General features: G+C 37.3%; 1 protein-coding gene across 1 annotated transcript in view; it reads left to right on the top strand.

Moving 5' to 3' along the window:
• LOC139692491 (transient-receptor-potential-like protein) overlaps positions 1-13,877 on the top strand; it is a 133,438-nt gene that overhangs the window by 95,798 nt on the left and 23,763 nt on the right. The window contains exons 6-10 of the mRNA XM_071590709.1: positions 2,416-2,489; positions 2,637-2,709; positions 5,948-6,159; positions 7,267-7,405; positions 12,172-12,332. Of these exons, the coding sequence (XP_071446810.1) occupies positions 2,416-2,489; positions 2,637-2,709; positions 5,948-6,159; positions 7,267-7,405; positions 12,172-12,332 (659 nt within the window). The remainder of the gene's footprint in view (positions 1-2,415; positions 2,490-2,636; positions 2,710-5,947; positions 6,160-7,266; positions 7,406-12,171; positions 12,333-13,877) is intronic.

The raw sequence follows: 13,877 nt of genomic DNA, 5'->3' as shown, positions 1-13,877 counted from the left end.
GGCAATGTTTACCACAAGGCCACCGAAGCAACTTTCCGCATATTTCGTTAACCCTGCACGTTTGCCCCAAAATAACGGTCCTGAAATTTACAAGAACACATAAATCTCCCACATATATCGCTAGGTGTTTTATTTGAACTCCTTAAATAGAAGAGGGTCGTAAACACCCTTATCAACCCTCTCGCTCTTTTGCTGTAGTAATTGTAAGATTTAAAATTTGAAAATAATTTAAATAACTTTTCGGCTATAATGACGCGCATTAAAAATGATTTTAAGTGCCAAGAGTCTTGAATCCTCTTAAACTGGATTCGGTAGAGGGCTCAGACCTTATTGGGTGTTGTTCGATCTAATGGAACGAGATGATGACGAGGCTAAAGAGTCATAGCAAGCCCTGGTTACGTATCTAGTATCATAGCAAGCACTATTAGCGTGCAGAAGAGTCTACAATTAATAGAGTCATTCAGCCATGCAATAAAATGCTACACTTCGCATCATAATTCGTGGAAAATTATTGATGTATATGCAAATATTGGAAGGTGAAAACTTGCTGAAAAAGTTTGTTTTTTTTAAATGACGCGTATAATTATTGCGTGAATGATAAGTTGAAGAAATATGGCTCATGTCATTAAAAAGATAAAACATATAATCAATGTCTCGTTAAATGAATCCTACTTGAAGATTGTACTTGAATAAGAGAAATTCACTAGCTTACATAACGTCACTCCTGTATCAACGATGATATAAGAATTAACTAATGAGAATAAAACTTAATACTTTGCATATCACTGAAACCGTATAACTTCAGTAAATTACATTCAAATAAATTCCTTGCAGGCAGACTAAAAATTGGCAGTGGAACCTATTATTTCTCGGATAAAAGATATAAAAACGCGGGATTAAAACTTGAACCATTATACTGCGTTATAATCGTTAAAATATGTGCACCGGGGACTGTACATACCATTATATAAATCCGATAGTCATAAAATACGGGCTTCATACCAGCCCAGTGAATAAGCCAAACGAAAGTCTAATTAAAGTTTTCCAGATTATACCCACACGCAAGCGATCAAATTCTAAACGTACATGTATAAATTGAAAATGAAGTATTAAGTAAATTCTTAGATTCGTACTGTTGGATTTCGTATTTAAAAAATTTATTTTGAGGTAGGGTGACCATTCGATCATTAAATTAAATATCACAAATTTCAAAATATCTTAGCACGCCGGCAGCAAGTGCCTGAAATCTCATTCTTCTTAAGCAAAGAAGTCTTTTGATATGTTTTCGAATCGAAGTTCATTACATGCGATCTTATATAAATAAAAAACCATGTACACATTTATCAACCCGTAGGTCGGTTTGTTAGGTGGCGGTAGAGTTCACCCAGTACTAAGCCCGACGGCGTGTGAAATTCACACATCAGGGTTGGGGGGCCAGTTCCTTTCCCTGTGCTGGTTATGGTTTCCTAGGAAGACCTGGTACCCGAAAAATCACTTTATCTTGGGTGAAGCTGCAGGTGCCCAGAGTGACTTGCCCGGGAATCGAACCCGGGACCCTCCAGTTAGCAGTCCAAAGCTCTACCCCCTGGACTACCGCGACCCACCTTATATATATAATACCTAATAAATAAAAGTCAACTTATGATTAAATAAAAACAATGAGCACCTCATAAATTCAGAGTGCATATTAAGTTTTTATGGTATTATACCCAGTCCTTATCCAGTGTCCTATATTTTCTAAGGACTCCTTAAATTAATCATAGGACTGGTCTGTTAGCACTAGTTAATTAGGTACCAAAATATTGCGTTCAACAAAGATAGACTGGTCGGACAGTCGATATATAGATTACTTAAAGAGTACTTTTGAAAGGGAGACCCCAATTCACTCCCCAGTATAAATGAAATTTTTCACGGTAAATCGCTACTCATTTACATATATGTTGCCTAACCTAAAGCAAAACTGTATGGTATCTGTAAATCATTTAAGAAATGGGAGATATTAATAGAGCATATCCGAGGTATTCCTAGCACTTATTGATGGCTTGCAAGATAACCTGTAGATGTAGGGGTAACTCAAGAGATTTAGATCGAATAACGAAGTTTACCAATTGCTTAAATAGTGCCAAACGTGGTGTATTATTTCGAAAATAGTTAAAACATTTCGGAAATGTTATCAAACTTCTAAAATTGAGGATAATGCGTAAGGTACTCTTTATGGACATAAAGGTAATCTTACAGGATATAAAATATGTGTTTCACATATATCCAAGGGATTACCTAGAAAGGTTTTAAGCGTGTCTCTTAATGACATCCTGTTTATTTCCCACTTTCCAATAACACCCGTCCTGCATCTCCTATCTCCCGCCCTCGGTTGCGATGCGGCCCTTCGTCGTCAATCCACTCCTAAAAAACCAGGTGATTGCCGTCCTGAACCGCCAGAGCAACAGCTACGGCGAGGAGGACGAATGTGGCCCAATGACGGCGGACGAGTGCGGCCCCGGGAGCGCGGATGGGTGCAAGGGCGAGGGCAGTGGTGGCGGCGGGGGAGGCGGGGGCGGCCTGAGGGGCAGGAGGAGCGGAGGCCGCAGGCAGAAAGGGCGGGGGTGGGCGACGGGAGGGGTGCTGAGCGGCCACAGCAACCCCCTGGCCCCGGGGGAGAGGCTCACCCTCTCCAGGCTCAAGCTGGCACTCAAGTACGAGCAGAAACAGGTGGGTGAGAAAAAGGGCGTCGTCCAAAGGGGAGGGGGAGGGATGGCAGGAGGGAGAGAAGAACAACCCTCCTCAGGAAATTCCCATGTAACTAGAACACACGTAGTTCCTTAGCTTCTGTGATTTCTCTACTTTAAAAGACAAAATTTGATTAGTAATAACAGAGTGATCCCTCATTTTCTAGATTCTCATTTCCAACGAAAATACAGTTTCTTTCCCGATATTTCTCCCGAATGATTTGGAATCTGTTTTCGTACTTTTTGTGGATCGTCTCTCTTCGCTGCGGGTGCCACTGGCACCACTATGAAACTAACAGGTTGACCTCTTATATTCCCAATTTCAATTACCATTTAAAGAATTTCTTCTTTTTCCGGATTTCTTTCCGGAGTGTTTGGAATTCAATTAATAATTCTAAGTAAATCAATCCTCTTCGCTCTGCGTACTTCACTGATCGCTGCATCTGATCTCCAGTCCTCCTTAGTTTTATTTCGTGCTAGACCCTTAAAGCACATTGGCCAACGGGAAATACGAACTTTCCTCATTATTAACTGGAGCACCATTCCCGCTTTGATTTGCTGCTTGGCGTCGTATTACAAAAATATAAGACGAATTCAATACCTACACATTAAAAAAATGCTTCTACAAATTTGGAAGCATACGCCAACCATGCCCATAGTCTTATTAATAACATAAGTCGATTATGGTCGAGATCTAACCAGTAGTTTGCTTTTAAAAAAATATAAAATGTCAATTCTGCATCTTCATTAATAATTTAAGATATCGTTGCCAGATTTATTATTATTAGGTAATCTACCGTTTAAGCTAGGTTTTCGGATGAATCCAAATACCAAATAAATATTTGGTGACTCCTAACAAAACACAATCCAGCAACCTAGTCTACATTAGGTCCCTCTTCATCTCCGAGTATATCCTTCCTCCCTTCATCCCGTCCAACATCCCTATCCTGTTCCTTCTCTTTCTTCGTTTGCCTAACATTCTCCCCTCTATTACAGCCTTCAACAACCCACTACTGATCAAAACGCCCCTCTTCCATTTTTCCTGCCTCCATAGGATTTCTCCCAACAAACCCCTCTCTTTGCCAACTATATCTAGTACTTCCTCATTTGTTTTATGCTCGGTCCATTTCACTTTCTCCATTCTTCTCCATAACCACATTTCAAAAGCCTCCAATCTACGTCTATCCTCCTGCTTCAACGACTATGTTACCGCGCCGTGCATAGCTACGCTCCATATCAATGTTTTTACGAGTCTTTTCTTAATATCCTTCCTCAACGTTAAGGAAAGATTCTTTTTTTCAATATAAATGATGGATACAACAGAGAATATACATATATATATATATATATATATATATATATATATATATATATATATATATATATATAATCAAGCTTAATTTTTCAGTCAGCCAATAATGGGTTGCAAACATTTCTGAGTGCATTGTCAATTCAACGTAATAGATTTGGGATAATCATAAACGTAACTAAATAAAAGATGAGGCGGTTTTTCAAAATGATAACATCTGAGATTAACGTTGAAATAGGTGAACAAAAACTAAAGCAAGTGGAATAGTTTACCTATCTCGCAAGTGTTTTGGAACAAAATGGTTAACGTAGTAAGGACATATGAAGAAGAATTGAGGTAGGAAAAAAAGACTTCAGGGTTCGGAAGGTACCGACGACAGGAACGTTGAATAAGGATGTTAAGGAAAGGCTCGTTAAAACTTTGATATGGACCGTGGTTATGTACGGCGCGCAAACATGATGATTGAAGCAGGATAATAGGCGAAGGTTGAACGATTTTGAAATGCGAGTGTGGAGAAGGATGGAGAAGGTGAAATGGACAGAAAGGAAAACAAATGTCAAAGTCCTAGGTATGGTTGTGGAGGAGAGGAGATTGTTGGGAGAAATCATAAGGAGAAAGGAAAAATGGATGAAAAGCATATTAATTGATAGGGGGATGTTGAAGACTGTGATAGAAGGGAGAATGCTAAGCAAATGAGGAAGAGGAAGGAATACAATAGGGATGTTAGGCGGAATGACAGAAAGAAGGACGTATGCATATACAGTTGAAGAGAGGTGTGTTGTAGAGTAAAACATTTTGGGTTGTGTTTTGCTAGGAGAACCCAGGAAATTATCTGCCACCTTTAGGTAGCTCGTGTCCCCTCAAAATCTACCTTATTTACCTATAATAATTACCTATAGCGATAATGTGTTCTTTACAATTAGGTTCCGAGCATCCCATAAAGGCGAATTTCGATAATCTGGATTCCCCCGAAATTGGTCTAGCGCCTTGTGGTTAGAAACACCTCACTGCATATATGCAATATATGTTGCATACCCTTCAGGATATCAAATTATATAACTGAACCCCATAATAATTCACGGTAAGAAGTAGTTATTGCTTGAATGTAATTACAGTCTAAGAGTTAAATTTTCAGCAGGACGTTCTCCAAAATATATTTTTATCCATATCACAAATTTAATATAACATTCAGACCAACAATTTCAATATGTCCAATTAGAAAACCTCTTCCTGTAATCTTTCAAATAGACCGAATGCCCATAAGGTTGCAGAAAATTTTTTGAATTCATGCGATTCAGAAATATCACAGCCAAATCTATTTAAAATATGTATTTTATTAAACTGAAAAAATAATAGAAAAGCATTTAAACATGTATTTTTGTAGCTATGCTAAAATATTACCTAAAATGTATCAATATGCTTAGTACTTCTCTGTAACTTTAATATATTTAATCTTCACAGTATTACGCTGATAAAATTTTATCAAAACTAAAGGTGATTGTTACAATTGCGTAAGCGAAGTAATACTCTTACGTAACTAGTTGCACATTAAAATTTTAGAATTATTTAATTATCATATACGATTATGCCCTGCTTTTAGAAAAAATAGTAAAAAGGGGACACTTATGGAGATGAGCATATTTTTAATTCAGGGAAAACTATCATTTGTCACAGCAATATAAAATATGGGTATAACTAACACTTCCGCGCGCTGCTGTTAATATCATTTTACAGACGGTATTTCTTCATTTTTCACCATAATTAAACGAGCCTAAAGCAACTGTTCTCAGACCTCCTCAAAGATAAAGAGAATTTATTTCTTGGTTTGCTTTTCTTCCAACTAATGCCACCCTCCAACCTACGCACATGTACGACTCTACGTGACGGTATGGCTATGTCCTACAACAAACAGTTCGTGGCACACCCCCACTGCCAGCAGCTGCTGACGTCCATCTGGTACGAGGGCTTCCCAATATGGCGGCGCCGCAATGGTGCCGTCAAAGTGCTGCTGTGCCTCGCCATAATCGCCGCCATGCCCTTCATCGCACTCACCTACCTCCTCTTCCCCAGGACTTCCCTAGGAAGGCTCATCCGATCCCCCTTCATGAAGTTCATCTACCACAGGTAGGTGCGCAATGAAGGCTTCCAGCGAATTACATACGGCACAACCAAATGCCGTTGGTCAAAATTATGCCAGATTAAGACTTTAAAATCGTACATATATACATATACATACATATATAAATATAAATATATATAATTCAATAATATATGTATATATATATTTATATGTATATAAAACTTTGGCTATTTTCAAAAAAAATTATTTGGTCTGGTTATATACTTGCATACATGCGTATTCACATGGGTATACATATGCAGCAAAGGAATAGATACACAAATAAAAGGTATATACACAAGATATATATACATATATAAATGTGTACACATATATACACACACACACATATATATATATATATATATATATATATATATATATATATACCTGAACCCCCGAACGAATATATATATATATATATACATATATATATATATATATATATATATATATATATATATATGTGTGTGTGTGTGTGTGTGTGTGTGTGTGTGTGTGTGTGTGTGTGTGTGTGTGTGTGTGTGTGTGTGTGTGTGTGTGTGTGTGTGTGTGTGTGTGTGTGTGTGTGTGTGTGTGTGTGTGTGTGTGTGTGTGTGTGTGTGTGTGTGTGTGTGTGTGTGTGTGTGTGTGTGTGTAAATATATTGATCCGTAAACAATGCAAGTAATTGAAAAGGAGTAAGTAATAACTTGGGTTATTTTCAAAAAGAATTATTTGGTCTCTCAACTTGCCATTTGAATAAGCTATTTAAAATACAAGCGGAATAGTTTTAAATCTTATTATTTCATCAAAAAGGTAATAATAATGAGCATTTTAGATACTTTAAATTATTCGAAAATTGTTATGCTATCACAGTAACTTATTCTCCTAAGTTACAATTAAGTAGTACCGTAAAGTAGTTAAGCACTAGTAGAGTTAAGTATTGCACCAGAACCGTAAATAAGTCCAACAGTTTGACAAAATATCACCAATATGAGCTTAGAATAAGTATGTATATGCCTATCCATTAATTTACAACTTATACACGAAATTTACTGTCTCTAAACTCTGTGGCTCTGTTTAAAGTGCATTGATAATCCCCCTTGATCTTTTCCCCATACTATGACACAGTGCATCATTCGGGTGCTTCCTGGTGCTTCTGGTGCTGGCTTCAACGAGAACAGAGGGAACCGAAGTCTACCGCCAGAATATCCGAGGACCTTCCCCTTCTCTCATTGAGTGGCTTATCCTCTTCTGGGTGTTCGGAATGGTCAGTGTCTCTACCCAACTTTGAAATTGGACATTATGCTCATTTACCAAATCTCGCCTCTACAAGAGAGTGATTTCACTCATAGTATTTGTTATCATTTTCATTCAGACAAATTGATTTGATGACGATCTGCTGCGATCACACTATAATTGGTTTTTCAAACAAAATATGCTTATCTACTTTTTTTCCAGTTTGTTTTGCACATTTTCCACTTTGAAGGCTGATATACGATTGTTTTGCTATATTTAATTCTATTAAATTAGTTTAGGCTTTTTGATTCACTCCAACGTGTGCTACTGCAACTATCATATAGTAAGAGATCATTTTATCGAGTGTTTCTTATAGATAATTGACTAATGCTCTTTTCTACGCAAGTATTTAGTCAAGGGTGCATACGATGGTAGTTTGGAAGGTCCATACAAAATCAAAGAGATGGTACAACTAAAGCATACCGAAGTTCAATATTTCATGTCATGAAAAGGCAAAGGGAGCAATACAAACATATGGTGAGGTAATTAAATGGAGACGGGCCAATTTCTACTCCATCCATTTCACTGCCCTGCATTTGGGGGCTTTCCGATGCACAATATTCATGTATAATAGATAGAATGCATTAATATTTTAGTTTACCTCAAAAACTACTACCATTCAAGAGCAAAATAATGCATATATAAATCCTGTTTTATACCAGCATGCAAAACAAATACATATATTCAGCCTTGATTATATATGTTTGAAATTATGCCGCAAGCATATAAACATTTGGCTTCAATGTATTTCATGTGGTTATTAGTAATTTAATTTTAAAAAGAAACCACTTAAAGGTTGAATCCACGTCACATACGTAAAAAATATACGTATATTCTTTTTAGATTATATATATTTAACTTTATTTTAACAAAATTTAACATTAAACCTTTATCGTTGAAACAGATTGGCAGGATAAGGTCAGTACGAGGGGGGACCTAAAAGTAACGGAAATTGGGCTGCGGTGGGGATGGATGGGGTGAGGATAGGGGAAGCCTTTCTTCGGCCGGTCGTAAGTCAGGCTTACGCCCTCTGGGTCAGTATGCGCAGCGCCGTCGCTGTGACTGGATCGGTCTGTCCGTGAGAGCTGTTTCAGTGAAACAACTTTTTTCATTTAGGCGGATTATCAAGAGAAACGTGCTGCAGTGAAATTTTGTTTCCTGTTGGGGTAATCGACTGCGGAAACTATTGTAATGCTCAAGACTGCTAATAAAGAAGCTGCTCTAAGCAACACCAGAGTCTACGAGTGGTTTACACGTTTTAAAAATGGTGAAATGTCAATTGAAGACCAACCCCGGTCAGGCCGCCCTTCAACATCAAGAACTGACGAAAACATCGACAAAATCAGTGCCCTCATTCGTGAAGACCGTCGCAGAACCATTGATCAACTCTGTGAGATGTCTGGAGTGCCATGGAGTTGAATTCAGAGGGTTCTAGAGCAGATCTTTGGCACACAGACGACTGGTTCTTCCATCATGACAACGGCTCATACTGCCCTCTCCGTGATGCAGTTTTTGACAAAAAATGGCATGGAATCGATTGTCCATCCCCCCTATTCACCGAATTTAGCTACCTGTGACTTCTTTTTGTTCCCCAGACTCAAAAGGGACATGAAAGGAAAGCGTTTTGACACTGTGGAGGAGGTAAAACAAAAATCGCTAGAAGGCCTAAAGGGCATCCCGATAAATGAATTTCAGAAATGTTTCAAACAATGAAAGCATCGTTTGGAGAAATGCATTGAGATCAATGGGGAATACTTTGAAGGTGAACAAAATTTAATGTAAATATATTGAGAACTAAAGAATCTAAAACAACATTCCTGTTATTTTTGGATCCCCCCTCGTATAATGTGGATTACCTTAAGTGGGGATTTATAGACTGACCTATAAACACGCACATGCCGGTGTGCTTACAATGCAAAAGGGTGTTTTCAAATGAGGCAATGAAATCTTCCAGACTAATTGACAATTTTATGAAGACACATCCTGATAAGACAGAAAAGACTTAAACATTTTTTCAGTCACTTCATAACAGATTCTAAATTCTTCCTATACTTTCAAGTATGCTATGTAATGCTTCAATACATATTAATGATGGTTTGCGTGCATCATACAATATTTCACTATTATTTGCCAAATCTAGAAAGCCACATACATTTGGTGAAGAACTCATCTTACCAGCAGTAAGTGAAGTCCTGAGTACTGTTTTGCATAAGCCACCATATGATACAATAAAAATTATTTTCTTATGCAACACTTCAGTTCAATGACAAATAGATGAAATGGCTGAAAATGTGGAAGATATATAGTGCAGCGTTTACGAACAACAGAATTTGCATTACAGTTGGACGAGTCAAGTCACTGTGATAACATTGCATACTTGAGAAAATATTTACCAAATCTTTTTGCTATTCATTGTGTCATTCACCCACAACATCTAGTGGCTAAAATACTGAGTTATTGCCTTCCCAAGGCCTTTAACATTGTAATTACAGAGGTTAACAAAATCAAAGTCCATGCTCATAATGTCATGTCAACTCTTTTGAGAGTTGTTCGATGAGAATGACAAAGATTTCAAACGTTTGTAACTACACACGGAAGTTTGTTGGCTATCAAAAGGAAATTGTATAAGGCCCTTCTATAATCTTTCGGACACTATCGTGCAGTTTTTTGAGGAGAAAAATGCTTTTCTCAGTGACAACCTTAAAGAGATTAAGATTTGCTTTTTTGTCTGAACTATTTGCAAAGTTCAATAAAATGAATTTATAATTACAGGGAAATGATACTAGCCTTATAAAGGCAAAATCTGTGGTGCCTGTGTTTATTTTCAAGTTGCTTTAATTTAAGCCCAGTATAGGTTGCCGCGCCGCAAGCTTTATAAATTTCCTTCCCTGCTTTTTTCTGCTGCTTGATTACTAGCTAGAAGAGCAAGCTAGTGTCGGGGATGATGTTTTGAGATTCTTTTGTAACCATTTAGCCGTCTTGCATAAATATAACTCGGCGATTAGAGGATTTCTTTTGTTGGAAATTACAGACTGGGTGATAAATCCATTTGTAGATATTGAGGAAGATGAAGTATAAGAGGAAGAATTAATTGGACTACAAAATGACGTTGAATTGAAGCCAAAGTTTAAGATGAATTATCAAGAGTTTTGGTCGCAGAAGGTTTCCGATCATTATCCTGCATTATAGATGATGGTTAAAAACTCCCCCTTGCATTTCCGACTTCATACATGGTGGAACGTGGTTTTAGTGCAGTGATTCACCTTATTTACTAGTAGAAAAACAGACTTCAGGCTTGTGAACGTGGTGATTTAAGACTTCTACAAAGCGACATTAAACCGGAAGTTGGACAACTGGTGTTAGTTCATCAAGCCCATCTATTCCATGAAAATTTTATTTGATGAATCTATGTTATTGAATTAGGCAATGGAATCTCCTTAAATGACTTCTAGACCGAGCTGACTTCATATTTGGCGGAACGTGGTATATAATAGTCACTTAATTGTTCAACTAATTTTAACACAACATGATTGGTTATTGTATTTTTATAAATTGACAATATTTATGCAAAATAATGCTTGATTTAAGTAAAAATATGACAGTTTTCTAAAACAAACTTTCTCAAAATTATTTGTTTTGGGAATTCATTTTTATGTAAAAAGTATATTCTCACCTAAGTTCCTTTTATTGTATATTGTAGAAGTCTTTTGCATAAATGTGATATGAAAACTATGCATCTATTAGATTTTAAATAAACATTAAAGCAATTGTTTTTAATTTAATAATTTCAATATTCCTCATTTGGTTATTTTGTTTTCTGATTTTGATTATTATTTTAAAGCTACCAATTAGGGGCCATTAAGGTTTATGGATCTAAGGGGGGGGTGGCTTGAAGAAGTTTGGGAAACCCTATATTAAACCATCCTTAGCCTTCTAATTAGTGATGTTCATTTCCTTGCACATTAATTATCCTTCATCTGCAATCATGATTTTTTTTCATATTTTAATAGATATAAGTAAACTTGAATAATCTCAAGTTTAAAAAATATTCTATCACCTGTGGTGTTAAATGAAAACAATTCATGTGGATTAAGAGATGTACAAAAAATGCAAGCTAACTTTAAAATGATGCAACAATTTCAGAGGGTAAAAATCATTTGCCTTGACCGGGGTTCGAACCAGGATCTCTTGATGTCTGGCTGATTGCTTTAGCCAGTTAAGCTATTAAGGCGCCCTATTAAACTCTGAAATTTTGGGAGCTCATCAAAAGGAACAAGAGATTATGATGAAATTCCATGCATACAATGCCGCAGGCATTCATCACAATATCTTGTTCCTTTAAAGCCCCAAAAATTTCAGAGGGATCCGGGTTCGAATCCCTGTCAAGGCAAATTATTTTTACACTCTGAAATTGTTGAATTGAAATACATATTATTGGATGATTGTGTTAAAAGTTGCTGCTGCAGCATCTCTCGCAGTTTCTTGGGATATCTAAATTGAGGTTTGCGATAACGACAACACATTAAGGCAGGTAGTAAAATAATTAGATACCCATGTTTCACCATCAATCCCTTCAAGTAAAGCAATGCATGTTTAGAAAATACCAATTGCTGCAGAAACACCGATTGCTGCAGAAAGTTATTTCCTTTCAAGCATAGTTTCTGACTAATCTTTCTAAGTCAAAGTCATTTTTGCTGGTTCCCCCATAATCATAAATATGTTAATCCTCTATTGAAGGTGTGGTCCGAGTGCAAGCAGCTGTGGGAGGAGGGCCTGAAAGCCTATGTCCGCCAGTGGTGGAACTGGCTTGACTTCATCATGCTCTCCCTGTACCTCTGTACCTTCTCTCTCCGAGCAGTGGCCTTCACCCAGATTAATACTTCCAAGTATGGACCAAGGTGAGTGAGGAGGCAGGAGGTACTGTGGAGCAGCAGATATCAAAATTAAAGCTTAGTCACTAGAGAGAGAGAGAGATCATAGATGATCCTCTTAAATCCTCCATATTGATTGATCACAAAATGCTCATGACCTGTGAACAATTTCCAACTTATCTATTTAACTTTAACTGTCTACTGATGATGTGTTACCCTGAGATTCATACAAGGAACACATGACAGGAGTAACCTTAAATATGGAGAGCATAACTTTTCTATAATATTTACTGTAACTCAAGTAGTCAATAAATAGGTTCAAAGCCATAAATCTGGTCATGATGATGCAAGCACTGATAATGATGACCAGGCAAAAGCAAAGAAATTATGAGTAGAATCACTCCTCTGAGTCACTATGCTATGGCAAGTCAATATTGTTTTGAATATCCTTTGGTTCCATGCTAACCTGGATTTGACTTGACCCTTTGCTGCTCCCATTTTATCCTCTCTGTTCCTTAAGTTTACAAGTGTCTTTAAGTTGGTGCATAATGAGTACAATCCCTCTACTTAGTGTATACTTTCATCAGGAAATCAGGTGTTGCATTTTCAGAGAGTTGTTTTGTAGATTGGTTTGAGCTATAATGGGATCAGGATGGTGGCTATAAGTGGCTTCCCACCCAAAGGACCCAGGTTTGAATCCTGGAGGCAGCAGATTTTTTTCAGTGGTATCCCGATCCCTACTTAAGGTTTTTTTGTGAAGAGCACTTTAGGTGAGTATGCCATCAGTCAGATGGCACATTAAACTGTGAACTTCTTGGTGCCTTTCATTAAGAGACCCACCTGGTTTCTCTCCATCCTCCCTCAATTTGCATTCATCCCTAATGGCACAAATGACCTTAGCTGTTGGTCGCCTCCTCTAATAACTACTACTACTACTTAAGCTAGAATATCATTGAATCAACATCTGGAGTTTTTTATTTGGCCAGCAAGGGCATAATTTCCCATAATAGTCTGGTATTTCTCTCTGCCCATTTATCATTTTGGTCTACCGCTGATAAATTAAAATAGCTTTTTAACACGAAAGAAAATATCATCAGTCAGGCAAGTAATCTAAAATCTCTCATAAACCTTTTAGCTGATGCTGATATCATAAGGACAACATACGAAGGGGGTCCCATAAGTACCCTGCCTGATATAGAAATGGCGGTAGTTGTTTAAAAATATCGCTGTATTAGAAAGTACACAATCTATTAAGCATATGCTTCAAGTTTAAAGGCGTCACGTTGTTTAGTATTTGTTTGGCAGCCATCAATAGTGAACCTTTTCAGTAAATTTGTGAAAATGGAGAAAATTGGTCATCGTTTTGTGATACAATACCTCTATTTGAAATGACTCAGCCCAACCAATATAAAAGCTGAACTGGATTCTACTCTGATTGAGTCTGATCCTGCTCGTGTACATCAGTAAAATATTGGGCAGCAGTTTAAACAAGGCCGTACGAGCTGTAAAGAACAGCATCGCATTGGTCGACTAAATGAGGTGACGACTCCAGATATGGTGAAGAAAATCCAC

The sequence above is a fragment of the Hetaerina americana genome, unplaced genomic scaffold (genome assembly GCF_022747635.1).
Source record: "Hetaerina americana unplaced genomic scaffold, ioHetAmer1.1.p SCAF_4, whole genome shotgun sequence".
NCBI classification, from domain to species: domain Eukaryota; kingdom Metazoa; phylum Arthropoda; class Insecta; order Odonata; family Calopterygidae; genus Hetaerina; species Hetaerina americana.
This window is presented reverse-complemented; position numbering and strand designations above follow the sequence as displayed.